This window comes from Salvelinus fontinalis, chromosome 7 (assembly GCF_029448725.1).
Source record: "Salvelinus fontinalis isolate EN_2023a chromosome 7, ASM2944872v1, whole genome shotgun sequence".
NCBI classification, from domain to species: Eukaryota; Metazoa; Chordata; class Actinopteri; order Salmoniformes; family Salmonidae; genus Salvelinus; species Salvelinus fontinalis.
The window spans coordinates 64,433,058-64,452,229 of NC_074671.1; the positions used below are offsets into that span (position 1 = coordinate 64,433,058).

At 41.0% G+C, this 19,172-nt stretch overlaps 2 protein-coding genes and 1 pseudogene across 2 annotated transcripts in view; all 3 read left to right on the forward strand.

Moving 5' to 3' along the window:
* The window catches only part of LOC129860156 (zinc finger protein OZF-like), a 170,601-nt gene that overhangs the window by 101,486 nt on the left and 49,943 nt on the right, over positions 1-19,172 (forward strand). The gene's annotated exons all lie outside the window — the stretch shown is intronic.
* Positions 1-19,172, forward strand: part of LOC129860189 (zinc finger protein 501-like) — a 167,967-nt pseudogene that overhangs the window by 98,852 nt on the left and 49,943 nt on the right.
* LOC129858869 (zinc finger protein 268-like) lies at positions 1,193-15,144 on the forward strand. Its single transcript, XM_055928104.1, has 2 exons — positions 1,193-1,226; positions 11,793-15,144. Exons 1-2 carry the CDS (start codon positions 1,193-1,195, stop codon positions 13,697-13,699), a joined length of 1,941 nt encoding a protein of 646 aa, XP_055784079.1. The 3' UTR covers positions 13,700-15,144.

The following is a 19,172-nucleotide window of genomic DNA, read 5'->3' on the forward strand; positions in this document are numbered from 1 at the left end:
TTCCTGTCTTTCTGACCATTTCCAGGCCACATCCTTCCTTAGCAGTTGATGTAGAGGAGCTAAGAGGGTAGAGAGGCTCGGGAGGAAGCGATTGTAATAGTTCAGTAAGCCTAGATAGGCTTTCAGCTCTGTAACGTTTGTCGGAGCTGGAGCTTCCACAACAGCCCTCACTTTAGCTTTGACAGTGTGTAACCCCTTGGCATCCACCTTGTGACCCAGGTACTGTACTTCATCAGCTAACAGTGTACACTTGCTCCTCTTCAGCCGGAGACCGGCGTCCTCCATCCTCCTCAAAACTTCACCTAAGTTTCTGAGATGTTCCTCCTTCGTGACTCCCGTGACAAGAATGTCGTCGAGGTAAACTGCTACCTTGGGTATCCCCTGCAGAATTCCCTCCATAGTTCTTTGGAAGATAGCTGGTGCAGAAGACACCCCGAAAGGTAAGCGTTTATAGGTAAACATCTCTCTGTGGGTGTTTATGGTCAGGTACTTCTGTGAAGCTTTATCCATTAGCACTTGCTGATATGCGTGACTCATGTCCAGTTCTGTAAACTGTTGCCCTCCGGTTAACGTTGAAAGCAAATCCTCCACTTTGGGTATGGGGTACTGCTCCAGAGAGGAAACTCTATTTACAGTCAGCTTATAGTCACCGCATAATCTGATTGAACCATCTGGTTTTAGTATGGGAACAACTGGTGCTGCCCACTCAGAAAACTTGACAGGTACAATTATATCCTCTGCTAAGAGTCTGTCAATTTCCACATCCACTTTAGGCTTCATGGCATATGGAACGGATCTTGGCCTATAGAATCTGGGAGTAGCATCAGCAGCAACATGAATGGTAGCTTGGACCCCTTTTAATGTCCCGAGCTCTTCTTTGAAAACACACTCATGCTTTGAAAGCACCTGCTGTAGTGTCAATGTCTCTGTGGTGACATGTTTGATTTCATCCCAGTTCAATTTTATTTCCTCCAACCACCCTCTTCCTAGTAAGCTGGGGCCAGTACCTTCCACTACTAAGAGAGGCAGATTTTTATTTTGTCCATGATATTCCACTTGAACATCAGTAACTCCAATCACAGTGATCTTCTCCCCTGTGTACGTTTTGAGTTTAATGGGGGTGTCTCACACTGTTCATCAGTGTGACACTACATCCTGTGTCTAGTTCAATCCATTTATTCCCATTTCCACAATGAAAGGCTCCACCTTCTTCATATTCACCCCCTGTACACTGTACATTGAGAATGCTTGCTCTGCGTCTGCGCACTCTCTTTCACTTTCTATCACTTGATTAGAGCGGTAGCTAGAGCGTCCGGAGGTATTCGGTTTTCTGTCCGTCCTCTTTTCTGCAGCCCGTGGCTTTTTTTTATTGTGGCACGCCCTCGCAATGTGGCCTATTATCCCACATGCATAACACTTTTCGTGTTTGAATTTACAGTCAAACGCTGCGTGTTTACCTTTGCAACGATAACAGTCTCTATTGGCTGCTGCCCCACGGCTTTCTGTTCTTTGAAATTCTACGCGCTCAGTTCTGCTCTCTTTTATTGTATGGCACGCAGTTGCGCCCCTTGCCTGCAAATCCAGTGCATTTCTATTCGCGGACTCCATGGCCTGAGCCAGTTTAAGTGCATTCTCAAACGTGAGATTAGGCTCTGATAACAATCGTATTTGTATCCTGTCATCATTAATCCCACACACCAGCCGATCGTGTAGCATTTGCGATAATGTATTCCCATAGTTACAGTCCAATGCTAGTTTTCTCAACTCAGCCACATATTCCCCCACTGATTCGTTAGGTTTTCTCATGCGTGAATCAAACTTGAATCTTTGTACTATCTCACTGGGTTTGGGGTTGAAGTGAATTTTTAATAGCTCGACTAAATCTATGAATGACTTTTCTCCTGGCTTATCTGGGCTCAACAGGTTTCTCATTAAGCTGTACGTCTGTGCACCGACCGCTTATGAGTATGGATTTCTGTTTAGCGGCATCAGTTATTTCATTAGCAGCAAATAAATGTTCCATTATTTCACAGTACTCCTCCCATTCCTGATTTTTAGGATCAAATGGTGGTAGCGAGCCTATTGTTGCCAAAGCCATCTTTTCCAATTCTTTCTCCCCTCACACAGTCAATAATTTGTCCTACCCGTATCCAGGGAATCAATCCTTCAGAATCTTCCACCGCTCACTTGAGTCTCACCTCCCGCGTCGACTCCGTTAACTTCGTGGCAAAAAAAATCCAACGCAGTTCTCCATAGTTATCCTCATCGCCAAATATGTAGTATCCTTAAAGGCTTCTTAGAGTTACGACTCATGAGACTTAAGTACGGTTTAGTATTTAATGGTAACTTAGATTTACATTCTCTTATGCACCTGGCTTAAACTACCTGAAGCTTTCTTAATCATAGTTATATAGGCAGACATAGGAAATAGCTACGGATAGCGGGAAGCAAACCCCCGTCTTGAGTCAATACTGCCATCTATTGGTAAACATAAATATACCAGGTTACTACACTAACCTTTGATGATCTTCATCAGATGATTCTCATAGGACATCATGTTACACAATACATGTATGTTTTGTTTGATAATGTGCATATTTATATCCAAAAATCTCAGTATACATTTGCGCCATGTTCAGAAATTCCTCCAAAATATCCTGAGAAATTGCAGAGAGCCACATCAAACAACAGAAATACTCATCATAAATGTAGATGATAATACAAGTTATACACATGGAATTATAGATATACCTCTCCTTAATGCAACCGCTGTCAGATTTCAATTTTTTTTTACGGAAAAAGCAAACCATGCAATAATCTGAGACAGCACTCAGAAAAAAATGTTTTTTATCCGCCATGTTGGAGTCAACATAAATCAGAAATTACAATATAAATATTCCCTTACCTTTGATGATCTTCATCAGAATGCACTCCCAGGAATCCTAGTTCCACAAATTGTTGTTTTGTTCGATAATGTCCAAGTAGCTACTTTTTTAGCGCGTTTAGTACACATATCCAAACGCTCGTGCAGGTCCCCGCATAACTTCGGACAAAAACTTCAAAAAGTTATATTACAGGTCGAATAAACTTGTCAAACTAACTATAGAATCAATCTTTAGGATGTTGTTATCATAAATCTTCAATAACGTTCCAACCGGAGAATTCCTTTGTGTCTGTAGAAGTAATGGACCGCAAGTCACTACCATGTGAAATGCGCGTGACCAGGACTTGGCTCTCTGCCAGACCACTGACTCAAACAGCTACCATCCGGCTCAACATCACAGTAGAAGCTTCATTCAACGTTCTACAGACGGTTGACATCTAGTGGAAGGCGTAGGAAGTGCAAACAGATCCATATCTTACTGTGTTTTCAATAGGCTATGAGATGAAAATCGACCAGCCTCAGATATCCCACTTCCTGTTTGGATTTTTTCTCAGGATTTCGCCTGCCATACGAGTTCTGTTATACTCAGACATCATTCAAACAGTTTTAGAAACTTCAGAGTGTTTTCTATCCAATAGTAATAATAATATGCATATATTAGCATCTGGGACAGAGTAGGAGGCAGTTCACTCTGGGCACGCTATTCATCCAAAAGTGAAAATGCTGCCCCCTATCCCAAGAAAGTTAACCATATCGCTCCTGTGTTCAATTAATCCTGCCGATTGTAGGTAATATGAACCGTATTTCTTTTCCTATTTAATGTTCAATTTCTGGCCTATACTATCTTTTACCTGATTAGCAAAAACTGTAATCCATTGTCTAAAGAAATAGATTCTAGTAAACCAAATCTAGGGATAATATCTTGACCCAATACTTTAGCTACCGTCATCATGTCCGCCAAGTAAGTTGGGAACACTTCTACCCATTTAATACACTGCTCAAAAAAATAAAGGGAACACTTAAACAACACAATGTAACTCCAAGTCAATCACACTTCTGTGAAATCAAACTGTCCACTTAGGAAGCAACACTGATTGACAATAAATTTCACATGCTGTTGTGCAAATGGAATAGACAAAAGGTGGAAATTATAGGCAATTAGCAAGACACCCCAATAAAGGATTGATTCTGCAGGTGGTGACCACAGACCACTTCTCAGTTCCTATGCTTCCTGGCTGATGTTTTGGTCACTTTTGAATGCTGGCGGTGCTCTCACTCTAGTGGTAGCATGAGACGGAGTCTACAACCCACACAAGTGTCTCAGGTAGTGCAGCTCATCCAGGATGGCACATCAATGCGAGCTGTGACAAGAAGGTTTGCTGTGTCTGTCAGCGTAGTGTCCAGAGCATGGAGGCGCTACCAGGAGACAGGCCAGTACATCAGGAGACATGGAGGAGGCCGTAGGAGGGCAACAACCCAGCAGCAGGACCGCTACCTCCGCCTTTGTGCAAGGAGGAGCACTGCCAGAGCCCTGCAAATGACCTCCAGCAGGCTACAAATGTGCATGTGTCAGCATATGGTCTCACAAGGGCTCTGAGGATCTCATCTCGGTACCTAATGGCAGTCAGGCTACCTCTGGCGAGCACATGGAGGGCTGTGCGGCCCCCCTGCTTTATTCAGAGAGCTCTGCCCTCTCAAGTTCAGAGCCCATCTTTTATACACAAATCAGTCGAGAACCCCACCCCGCTTTAGGCGGGCTGTATTGTTCCACTGTACACATACATTGTTTATCATATTCTGCAACATGTTTCATAATTTTCTGCAAGCCTAACAGTTTCTCCACTCCACGGGTGGGGACAGAATGTCCTGTAAGGAACACAATGTTCTAATTCTATCCTGCCTACGCTGCACACATTATCCACTTATAGTCTTATGTGTCTAATGGATTTCACACACAGTGATACAGTTTCAGGGTGAAATATCTTAGTCATTACTTTAAACATACAAATTATTCGATCACCCTTGTGATGTTGAGTGGAGGATGGTATAGCTCATCATTTTTACGACTTTTGCCTCTTTGTAGTTTTTGACTCCTACCCAGTTTTAGAATAGTTTTATTGCCATTCCCATACAGCCTATTGACATGAATACATACACTACTGTTGAAAAGTTTAGGGTCACTTAGAAATGTCGTTGTTTTTGAAAGAGAAGTACGTTTTTTTTGTCAATTAACTTTTTAGAGATAGGGGGCAGCGTTTTCACTTTGGATGAATAGCGTGCCCAAAGTGAACTGCCTCCTACTCTGTCCCAGATGCTAATATATGCATATTATTATTACTGTTGGATAGAAAACACTCTGACATTTCTAAAACAGTTTGAATGATGTCTGTGAGTATAACAGAACTCATATGGCAGGCAAAAACCCAAACAGGAAGTGGGAATTCTGAGGCTGGTCGATTTTCAACTCATCGCCTATTGAAATCCCAGTGGGATATGGATCTGTTTGCACTTCTTACGCCTTCCACTAGATGTCAACAGTCTGTAGAACGTTGAATGAAGCTTTTACTGTGATGTTGAGCCGGATGGGAACTGTTTGAGTCAGTGGTCTGGCAGAGAGCCAAGTCCTGGTCATGCGCATTCCAAATGATATCGACTTGCGTTCCATTATTTCTACAGACACAAAGGAATTCTCCGGTTGGAACGTTATTGAATATTTAGGATAACAACATCCTGAAGATTGATTCTATAGTTAGCTTGACAAGTATATTAGACCTGTAATATAACTTTTTTAAGTTTTCGTCCGACGTTCGCCTGGACCTGCACAAGCGTTTGGATGTGTGTACTAAACGCGCTAACAAAAGTAGCTACTTGGACATAAATAATGGACATTATCGAACAAAACAACAATTTATTGTGGTACTAGGATTCCTGGGAGTGCATTCTGATGAAGATCATCAAAGGTAAGGGAATATTTATCATGTAATTTCATATTTCTGTTGACTCCAACATGGCGGAGAAATGTTGTTTATATCTGAGCGCCGTCTCAGATTATTGCATGGTGTGCTTTTTCCGTAAAGTTTTTTTGAAATCTGACACAGCGGTTGCATTAAGAACAAGTGTATCTTTAATTCTTTGTAAAACATGTATCTTTCAAGGTTTATGATGATCAAGGTTTATGATGAGTATTTCTGTTATTTGATGTGGCTCTCTGCAATTTCTCCGGATATTTTGGAGGCATTTCTGAACATGGCGCCAATATAAACTGAGATTTTTGGATATAAATACGCACATCATCGAACAAAACATACATGTATTGTGTAACATGATGTCCTATGAGTGTCATCTGAAGATCATCAAAAGTTAGTGATTCATTTTATCTCTATTTCTGCCTTTTGTGACTCCTATCTTTGGCTGGGAAAATAGCTGTGTGTTTTTTGGACTTGGCGGTGATCTAACATAATCATATGTTGTGTTTTCGCTGTAAAGCATTTTTTTTAAATCGGACACGATGGGTAGATTCACAAGATGTTTATCTTTCATTTGCTGTATTGGACTTGTTAATGTGTGAAAGTTACATATTTCAAAAATATATTTTTGAATTTGCCGCGCTGCCTTTTCAGCGGAATGTTGTCGAGGAGTTCCGCTAGCGGAACGTGTGTCCTAGAAAGGTTAAACTAACATCAAATTGACCATTAATACAGTGTAGACGTTAATGTTGTAAATGACTATTGTAGCTGGAAACTGATGATTTTTTTTAATTGAATATCTACATAGGCGTACAGAGGCCCATTATCAGAAAACATCACTCCTGTGATCCAATGGCATGTTGTGTTAGCTAATCCAAGTTTATCATTTTAAAAGGCTAATTGATCATTACAAAACCCTTTTTGCAATTATGTTAGCACAGCTGAAAACTGTGGTGCTGATTAAAGAAGCAATAAAACAGTCCTTTAGACTAGTTGAGTATCTGGGTCATTTGCTGGTTCGATAACAGGCTCATAATGGCCAGAAACAAAGACCTTTCTTCTGAAACTAGTCCGTCTATTCTTGTTCTGAGAAATTAAGGCTATTCCATGTGAGAAATTGCAAAGAAACTGAAGATCTCGTACAACGCTGTGTACTACTCCCTTCACAGAACAGCGCAAACTGGCTTTAACCAGAATAGAAAGAGGAGTGGGAGGCCCCGGTGCACAACTGGGCAAGAGGACAAGTATTTTAGAGTGTCTAGTTTGAGAAACAGACGTCTCACAAGTCCTCAACTGGCAGTTTCATTAAATAGTACCCGCAAAGCACCAGTCTCAATGTCAACAGTGAAGAGGCGACTCCGGGATGCTGGCCTTCTAGACACTATTCTGGTTAGAGACTGTTTGCGCTGTTCTGTGAAGAGAGTAGTACACAGCGTTGTATGAGATCTTCAGCCGTTTCCAGCTACAATAGTCATTTACAACATTAACAATGTCTACACTGTATTTCTGATCAATTTGACATTATTTGAATGGACAAAAAATTAGCTTTTCTTTCAAAAACAAGGACATTTGTAAGTGACCCCAAACTTTAGAATTTATTCATTTATTTCACCACTAATGTTGGTGTATTTATTATTATTATTTTTTTTTTAACCTTTATTTAACTTCCTTAGCATACTGGTTATTGTCCGGAATTTCGGATGACTGACGTGCCCAAAGTAAACTGCCTGTAAACTGCCCAGAAGCTAGGATATGCATATACTTGATATCATTGGATAGAAAACACTCTTAAGTTTCTAAAACTGTTAAAATAATGTCTGTGGGTTTAACAGAACTGATATGGCAGGCGAAAACCTTGAGGAAATTCCATACGAAATTTTTATTTTTTGAGGTCACAGGTTTTTTCAATGCTTGCCTATGGGATATACAAATAGATAGGACCCATATTGCAGTTTCTATGGCTTCCACTAGATATCACCAGTCTTTAGAAAGGGTTTCAGGCTTGTTTTTTGAAAAATGAACAAGTATTTGTAGTTTTTCCAAGGTGTCCCCCATTAGAAAAGTAGTCATGTTGCGCCCATCAAGGAGAGTGCGCTCTTCGTTATTTATCTTCGCTATTGAACACACTATTCTCCGTCTTAAATATTATTGTTTATTTAGATATTAGAATACCTGAGGATTAATTCGAAACATCGTTTGACTTGTTTGGACGAACTTTACTGGTAACTTTTTGGATTCGTCTGTGTGCATGTTGAACGAGTGAATTACTGAATCAAGCGCACCATCTAAACTGACATTTTTGGGATATAATGAAGGACTTTATCGAACAAAACGACCATTCATTGTGTAGCTGGGACCCTTGGGATTGCAATCAGAGGAAGATCTTCAAAGGTAGGTGATTTGTTTAATTGCTGTCTGTGATATTGTGACGCCTGTGCTGGTTTAAAAAGTATTTTGACGTGGGGCACTGTCCTCAGATAATCGCATGGTATGCTTTCTCCGTAAAGCATTTTTGAAATCTGACAACGCAGTTAGATTAACACGAAACTTTTAAATGATGTAAGACACTTGTATTTTCATGAATGTTTAATATTACGATTTTTGTATTTTGAATTTCGCACTCTGCAATTTCACCGGATGTTGTCGTAGGTGTCCCACTAGCGTTTGGACATGCGCCCAAACAGGTTAACTAGGCAAGTCAGTTAAGAACAAATTCTTATTTTCAATGACGGCTTAGGAACAGTGGGTTAACTGCCTTGTTCAGGGGCAGAACGACAGATTTTAACCTTGTCAGCTCAGGGATTCGATCTTGCAACCTTTCGGTTGCTCTAAACCAGGGGTGTCAAACTCATTTCGCATCGTGGGCCACATACGGCCTAGGGAGATGTCAAGTGGGCCGGACCATTAAAATTATACCATACTCTGCTATAAATAACCAAAATATCATGTCTTTCCTTTGTTTTGGTGTAAAGAAGCACAAGAACATTAGGAAAATATTGAAATTTAATGAACTATCCTTTTACAAAACATTTCATGAAACACCTCATATTTCCTTAGACAAATGTGCAATTTACTTTTATCATTCACAAATATGCATTGCAACTGATCCCACTGATTGTACAAAGGCACAAAACTTTAATTGGTACTGAAAAATATAGTAATGCACTTTAAGATTAAATGAGACTTTTAAAGAAAGGAATTTTTAAACCACTTACACATACGCATATAAAATCTAAATGTAATCCCTGCGTACACCTTACAAACTAAGGAGAGTGATTTTAAATGTGTAATGAAGAAAGTGTTCGCCTGTCCTGTAAATCTGTAAACTTCATACATGAAACATACATACACATACAATACATACTGAAAATTTATGGAGTTGTATGAACAGTAGAATTCCATCACACAACTTTTGTTTTGAAGCTGCTGACTAACATTAAAGTGCACATTTTTTTAAATCACCACAGTAAGGATTCATCTTCACAGAGCTGTATTCTTTCAATGCAAACAGTATCTAAGGCAGCATTTTAAAGGTGTTAGTCTAGTCTGGACTTGTATTTGTTCCTGAAACTTGGCATCTTTTGGCCTGTACAAGTGCATCAACACCAGGTGTCATGTCCTGACTAGCTGTCACTTTCAGAATGTCATTTAAGTGCTTGTTTGTGAGCCTTGAACGCATTTTTGTTTTATTGATATTCATCACTGAGAAAATTTGTTCACAAAGGTAGGTTGTCCCAAACATGCACAAAATTTTAGCAGCCAGGGCTGTTAATTTGGGGTACCCTGGTAGTAGATACTGATAAAATCTGTCCAGACCTACAGAGGCAAATTTGCCCTTCAAATCTGCATCACACTGCAAATCAATTATCTCTAGCTGAATTTCGACCGGCAGATCAGAAGCTTTAACTGTGAAAGGTGAGCGAAAAACTGAAAATTCTGTCTCAAGTTCACCAAATACCTGAAAACGTTTCTCAAACTCCCGCAGTAGTCCTGCAATTTTGTCTTTGTACCGTTTCATGTCCGCATCAGGTCTGGTCACACATACATCTCTCAGACAGGGGAAATGAGCAGGGTTGCCATTTGCCAGTTGCATCTCCCACAAAGTCAGCTTCAACTTAAATGCATGTATGTTGTCAGAAAACTGTGTGACAACTTTTTTGCGGCCTTGCAACATTTTGTTCAGATTGTTCAAGTGTTCAGTAATATCAACCAAGAATGCAAGGTCCCGTAGCCATTCCTGAGATTGTAATTCCAACACCGGTTTTCCTTTTTTCTCCATGAACTGTCCGATTTCCTCTCGTAGATCAAAGAAATGCCTCAGCACAGCGCCTCGGCTTAACCATCTCACTTCAGTGTGGTATGGCAGGCTGTGGGTAATGTTGCTGTCGCTGAGAAGTTTGTCAAACTGACGATGGTTCAGACCTCTGGACCGGATGAAATTTACAGTGCGAACAACCACCTCCATGACGTGGTCCATTTTCAGCGACTTGCAACACAATGCCTCCTTGTGCAAAATACAGTGAAATGTCCAGAAACGATCTCCTCCATTAAGGGCTTGTACTTTGTCTTTGAACTTTGTCGCGACACCTGCTTTCTTTCCGACCATGGATGGCGCGCCGTCTGTAGCCAGGCTGACAGCGCGGGACCAGTCCACTCCAACTCTGTCCAATGCAGCAACGACAGAGCCGAAAATGTCCACGGCTGTTGTGGTGTCCATCATTGGCACCAACTCAAGAAACTCTTCAGTAACAGTCAATGTCTCATCAACTCCTCGAATAAATATGGCCAGTTGGGCCACGTCTGTGATGTCAGTGCTCTCGTCAATTGCCACGGAAAATGCAATAAATGACTTGACTCTCTGTTTCAATTGACTGTCTAAATCTGCCGATAGTTCCGAAATCCTCTCTGCTATAGTATTCCTCGTCAGGCTAATATTGGCAAAAGCTTGTCGCTTCTCGGCACATACAAGTTCAGCCGCCTTCATCATGCATCGTTTAACAAAGTCACCGTCGGAATACGGCTTCGATGCTAATGCTATTTCGCTAGCAATTAGGTAGCTGGCTTTTACCGCTGCTTCACTGACTTCTCGGCTCTGGATGAAAGTTGACTGCTGTTTCCTCAGACCCGCCAGCAATTCGTTAATCTTATCTCTTCTCAGTTGTCCTTGCAAGCCGTCATATTTTTCGCTGTGATGAGTCTCGTAGTGGCGTCGAATATTATATTCCTTCAATACCGAAACTTGTTGCAAACACACCAAGCACGAAGGTTTTCCGTGCATCTCTGTAAATAAATAGGACGTGGTCCATTTTTCTTTGAAAATTCTACACTCCTTATCTACTTTTCTCCGTTTGGATAACGACATTTTGGCTAATGAGGGTGTAGCGGAGAGGTAGAGACCAAGGTATTAACAACGTCGTAACAAGCAGCAGATGGCGCATTGATACCGTCTGCTGTTTTCAGTCTGTCTCAGTGATGCAGCTTGTCTTCTACTCTGATGGAAAGAGTGCGCCCCTTAGCGGATAATCCATGAATTGCAGCGAATTAAAAATATTAATTCCATGTCTTTTATGCATTTTTTCCACTTTCAAATTATCCTGCGGGCCTGATCGAACCTCCTTGGGGGCCGGTTCCGGCCCGCGGGCCGTATGTTTGACACCCCTGCTCTAAACACTAGGCTACCTGTCACCCGGTATGGCCAGAAGAGGACTGGTCACCACTCAGCCTGGTTCCTCTCTAGGTTTCTTCCTAGGTTCCTGCTTTCTAGGGAGTTTTTTGTGTGGCCACTGTGCTTCTACATCTGCATTGCTTGCTCTTTGGGGATTTTAGGCTGGGTTTCTGTTCAGCACTTTGTGACAACTACTGATGTTAAAAGGGCTTCATAAAATACATTTGATTGACATGTATATCACACCAACTGACTGGTTCTTCTGATGTTCACACAGGTTACCATGTTGAGACATTCTCTACATCCAGAGAGCAACCTCAGGAAGATCAGAGAGATAAGAGGTCTCATCACTGCCCACATTGTGAAGAGATTTTCCCATTTCTATCAAAGCTAAAAATACATCTAAAAATACACACAGGAGAGAAGCCTTACTCCTGCTCTGACTGTGGAAAATGCTTCAAAACATCAACTCATCTAAAAGTTCATCAGAAGACTCACACAGGAGAGAAGCCTTATTACTGCTCTGACTGTGGAAAACGTTTTAAAACATCAACTCAGCTAAAAGTTCATCAGAAGACTCACACAGGAGAGAAGCCGTATTACTGCTCTGACTGTGGAACTAGTTTCTCTAATCTGGGCACCTTAAAAACACACCAACGTATACACACAGGAGAGAAGCCCTACTCCTGCTCTGACTGTGGAGCGAGTTTCTCTAATCTGGGCACCTTAAAAACACACCAACGTATACACACGGGAGATAAGCCTTACGTCTGCTCTGACTGTGGAAAATGCTTCAAAACATCAACTGAGCTAAAAGTTCATCGGAGGACACACACAGGAGAGAAGCCGTATTACTGCTCTGACTGTGGAACTAGTTTCTCTCAACTTTCCCACTTAAATTCACATGAACGTATACATACAGGAGAGAAGCCTTACTCCTGCTCTGACTGTGTCAAATATTTCAAAACATCAAATGAGCTAAAAGTTCATCAGAGAACACACACAGGAGAGAAGCCTTACGTCTGCTCTGACTGTGGAAAATGCTTCAAAACATCAACTGAGCTAAAAGTTCATCGGAGAACACACACAGGAGAGAAGCCGTATTACTGCTCTGACTGTGGAACTAGTTTCTCTCAACTTTCCCACTTAAATTCACATGAACGTATACATACAGGAGAGAAGCCTTACTCCTGCTCTGACTGTGTCAAATATTTCAAAACATCAATTGAGCTAAAAGTTCATCAGAGAACACACACAGGAGAGAAGCCTTTCTTCTGCCCTGACTGTGGTACTAGTTTCTCTCAACTTTCAAACTTAAATTCACATGAACGTATACATACAGGAGAGAAGCCTTACTCCTGCTCTGACTGTGTAAAATATTTCAAAACATCATCTGAGCTAAAAGTTCATCAGAGAACACACACAGGAGAGAAGCCTTACGTTTGCTCTGACTGTATAATTTGCTTCAAAACATCAACTGAGTTAAAAGTTCATCAGAGAACACACACAGGAGAGAAGCCTTATTCTTGCTCATACTGTGGAAAATGTTTAAAAACATCAAATGAGCTAAAAGTTCATCAGAGAACACACACAGGAGAGAAGCCTTATTACTGCTCTGACTGTGGAAAATGTTTAAAAACATCAAATGAGCTAAAAGTTCATCAGAGAACACACACAGGAGAGAAGCCTTACGTCTGCTCTGACTGTGGAAAATGCTTCACAACATCAACTCATCTAAAAGTTCATCAGAGATCACATACAGGAGAGAGGCCTTATTACTGTTCTGACTGTGGAAAATGTTTTAAAACATCAAATGAGCTTAAAGTTCATCAGAGAACACACACAGGAGAGAAGCCTTTCTTCTGCCCTGACTGTGTAAAATGTTTTAAAACATCAACTCATCTAAAAGTTCATCAGAGAACACACACAGGAGAGAGGCCTTACTCCTGCTCTGACTGTGTAAAATATTTCAAAACATCAACTGATCTAAAAATTCATCAGAGAACACATACAGGAGAAAAGCCTTACTCCTGTTCTGACTGTGGGGCAAGTTTCTCTCGACTGGATACCTTAAAAAGACATCAACATATTCATGAAGGAGAGAAGCCATACTCCTGCTCTGACTGTGTAAAATGCTTCAAAACAGCAACTGAGCTAAAAGTTCATCAGAGAACACACACATGAGAGAAGCCTGCTTACGTCTCCTCTGACATTCTGGTGAGTTTCTCTCACCATAGCAACTTAACACACCAATGTATACACACAGGGGAGAAACCTTACTCATGCTCTGTGGAGGGGTGGGAGTGTAAGTCAAACGTCTAGCCAAAGGCTGCGTGTTTGAATCTCATCAAGGATGACTTTAGCATTTTAGCTAATTAGCAACTTTGCAACTACTTACTACTTTTTAGCTATGTTAGCATGTTAGCTAACCTTTCCCCTAAACCAATTTAACTCTACCTTAAACTCCTCACCCCTAACCTAGCTAATGTTAGCAACAACAAATTGGCATTCGTAACATTTCATACATATTACAAGTTCGGAAACATATTGTATGAATAGCAATGCGTAAAATAACATACAAATTGTAATTCGTAACATTTGATACGTCCTACAAGTCGTATTATACTGAACAATAATCTAAACACAACAATTTCAAAGATTTACAGTTTTTATAAGGAAAGCAGTCAATTGAAATAAATAAACGAGGCCCTAATCTATGGATTTCACATGACTGGGCAGGGGCTCAGCCATGGATGGGACTTGGGAGGGCATAGGCCCACTTGGGAGCCAGGCCCAGCCAATCAGCATGAGTTTTTCCCCACAAAAGGTCTTTATTACAGACAGAAATACTACTCAGCCCCCTCCCAGACAATCCTAAAGGTGAAGAGGTCCTGGACTGCCGTGGTTACATGTGATCTGCAGTTGTGAGGCCGGTTGGATGTACTGGCAAATTCTCTAAAAGGATGTTAGAGGTGGCTTATGGTAGAGATATAAATATTGAGTTCTCTGCCAACAGCTCTGGTGGACATTCCTGCAGTCATCATGAGATTTGCACATTCCCTAAACTTGAGACATCTGTGACATTGTGTTGTGTGGCCTTTTATTGTCCCCCAGCACAAGATTATCTTGACAAAGGCTGAAATGCTCACTAACAGGGATATAAACAAATGTGTTAACAACATTTGAGAGAAATAACCTTTTTGTGCAAATGGAACATTTCTGGAATTTTTTACTTCAGTTCATGAAACCAAGATTTTACATGTTTCGTTTAAATTTTTGTTCAGCTTATATTGGTAGGCCAATGTAATGTAACATACTAAATGGAATGGCACAGATATTTTTGTAACATATAATACATTTTGCTCTGAGACCAGGTTGTCCCTCTGCAGTATTCTGTGGAAATGAGTTAGTAGACACTTCTTTTTTACCTTTATCTAACTAGGCAAGTCAGTTAAGAACAAATTCTTATTTAAGATGATGGCCTAGGAACAGTGGGTTAACTTCCTTGTTCAGAGGCAGAACAACAGAGTTTTACCTTGTCACCTCGGGGATTCGATCTAGCAACCTTTTGGTTACTGGCCCAATGCTCTAACCACTAGGCTACCTTCCGCCCCTAACATGTATCAGATAGAGATCACTTTTCACCACTAGTTTGGGGGGATTGTTTTACAACTTTATTCAATGAGACATCGTTTATGAAATGAATACATGTGTTTATTAATTGTCTTTAAAACTAGAGGAGTTATTTTAGTTACTGATCATGAATGTGTTTGGATAACTGCATTGAAGCAAACTTTATTGATCTGCCAATGAAAAATAAAGTTACATGAATATGTACTGGTCAACCTCTTCTTCTCTTTAGTATTCAGTTCTTCATATTAGATCTGACAGTATGAATGGTTCTTATGGTTGTATTCAGTTCTTCATATTAGATCTGACAGTATGAATGGTTCTTATGGGCTGAGTGCCTGGAGTGTTTTTGTATGACTACAGTCAGTAGTTCTCTCTGACCCTGTGATGTCACCAGCACATTAAGTACATTCATCTTAAGATAGCCAGGTGAGACAACCACATATCACAGTAAATACATTTCTCCTTAATTAGTCAGTGTCACATTATTATTATTAGTATTAGTATTATTTGTATTTTGGGGGGGATACTCTTTAAAGACGTAGGGTTTCAGATCTTTTCGGGCAGATGGGCAGGGACTCTGCTGTCCTAGCATCAGAGGGAAGCTGGTGCCACCATTGGGGTGCCAGGACAGAGAAGTGCTTAGACTGGGCTGAGAGGGAGCTTGACCTCCTGTAGCAGTGGGACGGCCATGAGACCAGAGGTGGCAGAACTGAGTCCCCGGGTTGGGATACAGAGTTTGAGCATCGCCTGAAGGTAGAGATGGGGCTGTTCCTCTTGCTGCACCGTAAGTAAACACCATTGTCTTGTAGTGGATGTGAGCTTCGGCTGGAAGCCAGTGGAATGTACGGAGGAGCAGGGTGACATGGGGGAACTTTGGAAGGTTAAACATCCAGACGGACTGCAGTGTTCTAGATAAGTTCAGTGGCGACCCATCATTCAGGGCAGGTGAGCCACCTGTTTTGAGCCCCACAGTTTTAGCAATAAAAAAGTGTGAAAAAAATGATCTGTTTGCAACCAATGTAAAAAAACATGTAATTGAGTTGTTAATAAAGCCTATACAAACATTGTCTCTTTTTCGTTTTCTTGAGTTAGGCAGCTCCAAAATGCAGGTCTTTCAGCCTAGCTCATTGCTTTCTGTGGAGGTGGGGCAAGCCAGCAGAAAATACGGAGCGTTGTGCCGTGATTGGCTCAGTGTTCTGTCATTCATGGGGACAATACGTCACTGCCAAGTCTAAGGGTAGAACTTGAAGATTCAAGCCCCTTGGGTGCTGCCATAGAGTTACATTAGAAATGCCCATCCAAGAAGGCTCAAGGTCATTGTCCACAGATAAAATAACGTCAAATCATGTTATATCTACAGTCGCTTTGATTGGACTGATCATGTCAACATCTTACTTTCAAAATCTGAGCTAGCAGTCATCATGATTCGAGTCGACAATCTACTGGCAAATCCTTTTTAATCTTTGTCATATGAAGAGAAATCATGAGAAATTGTAGATAAAATGTATCGGTGCTCATCGGCCATTGGACATAAACATTACACAACAAATTGCAAATTCAACAATGAGTAGTTTGGAAGGAATCAGTGGCTAACTGCAAGCATTGCAAAGCAATCATTAGCGTGCTATTCAGTGGAGTGGCTCTTTGGTCTCAAGTCTAAGATTAAGGGGCTCTTTTCGTAGTTTAAAATTGTAAACATTCAACATTGGCCAAGCTGTCAATGAAGCTTGATTTGTGCCGCGCTCAAAACAACTTAACTCGGCACTGAAAAATCTGACTTGAGTGAGTTCAAGACAACTGGGAACTCAGGGAAAAGCAAGCTACGACTGGGAAAATACGTTTTGAACTTTCATCCAACTCGGAATTGTAAATTGGGAACTCGGGCCTCTTTCTACAGCTACGACCTGAAGATCACTGACGTCATAATTTTTTTCTGAGTTCCCAGTTGTCTTAAAAGCACCATAACTCCAGAGAATGCCAGACTTTGATGACAAAGTTTGATGACAAAATATGCCCACGAAGGACTGCCGCGCCACCTTCCTGTTCAAGTGAGCACAGCATAACAAGGTGAGTCCAAAAATGTCTTGTCTCCTGCTGCATAAATTATGTAATATGCCAGGGAGATATGTATACTGTAGCTAAGAAGGTAATACTAAGTGACTCACAATCACGGCCTGATGTGATTCAGCCTGGATTCGAACCAGGGACTGTAGTGATGTCTCTTGCACTGAGATGCAGTTTCTTAGACAGCTGCGCCACTCAGGAGCCCTTAAAAGGTTTGCGCCCGACGTGGGGCAGGAGTTGGACGGCACAAGCGGGGAGCCCAGCCAACAGAGATTTGAGAAATGTGTTGGTACTCTTCTCCAGATCTGTGCCTCGCCACAAACCTGTCTCGGAGCTTGACGGACAATTTCTTCAACCTGATTGCTTGGTTTTTGCTCTGACTTGCACTGTCAACTGTGGGACCTTATATAGACAGGTGTGTTCCTGTTCCAATCATGTCCAATCATTTGAATTTACCACAGGTGGATTCCAGTCAAGTTGTAGAAAATTCTCAAGGATGATCAATGGAAACAGGATGCACTTGAGCTCAATTTTGAGTCTGAGAGTAAAGTGTCTGAATACTTACCAAATAAGGTATTTATTTTTTATAAATTTGCTAAAATATTCGCTTTGTCATTATGGGGTATTGTGTGTATATTGATGAGGGGTAAAAAAATGCATTTAATCAATTTTCGAATAAGGCTGTAAAGTAACAAAATGTGGAAAAGTCAAGGGGTCTTGTATAATGCCCTGTATATGGTTTAAACTACAATTTAAGGATCTGAAGTGGTAAACACAATGGCATAATGGAAAATGCATGTCCAGTGGTTATCTCTGTATTAGTAATATCTCTGTATTAGTCACATTAAAACACCTAGGTAGGGCAGTGGTTATCTCGGTGTTAGTATTATCTCTGTATTACCCACATTAAAACACCTAGGTAGAGCAGTGGTTATCTCGGTGTTAGTATTATCTCTGTATTACCCACATTATAACACCTAGGTAGAGCAGAGAGGACAGAGCATGTGGCTTTGCAACACACGTGTTTCATCTCCACACTGGGATGATTTTAACAGTGCAACGCCACACAGGTCTCATGCCACTCAGGTCGGAGAGTACCAGAAATAAATTAATAAGAAATACAAAACTAATGAAGGAGCACACAGTCACCAACAATGTATCCCTGGTGACAATACTTTCAACTGGCTCAGCTCGCTGTTACAGTACAGCACCACCAAATTCCATTTATTAACTTGTTATTGGGGCAGTATTGAGTAGCTTGGATGAATATGGTGCCCAGAGTAAACTGCCTCCTACTCAGTCCCAGTTGCTAATATATGCATAGTATTAGTATATTTGGATAGAAAACACTGTGAAGTTTCTAAAACTGTTTGAATGATGTCTGTGAGTATAACAGAACTCATATGGCAGGCAGAAACCTGAGAAATAAATCCAACCAGGAAGCGGGAATCTGAGGTTGGTCGTTTTTCAACTCAGCCCCTATTGACTTCCTAAGGCTTCCACAAGATGTCAACAGTCTTTAGAACGTTGTTTCAGGCTTCTGCTGTGAAGGGGGAATGAATGAGAGGGGAATGAGTCAGAGGTCTGCCAGAGAGCCTGTGACGCTCGTTCACGTGAGAGCGACCTCGCATTCCATTGCTTTTCTACAGACGAAGGAATTCTCCGGTTGGAACATTATTGAAGATTCATGATTAAAACATCCTAAAGATTGATTCTATTCATCGTTTGACATGTTTCTACGGACTGTAACGGAACTTTTTGACATTTCGTCTGCAACTAGTGAACGCTCTTCGTGAGTTTTGATTTGTTTACCAAACGCGCTAACAAAAGAAGCTATTTGGACATAAATGATGGACATTATCGAACAAAACAAACATTTATTGTGGAACTGGGATTCCTGGGAGTGCATTCTGATGAAGATCATCAAAGGTAGGTGAATATTTATAATGTTATTTCTGAC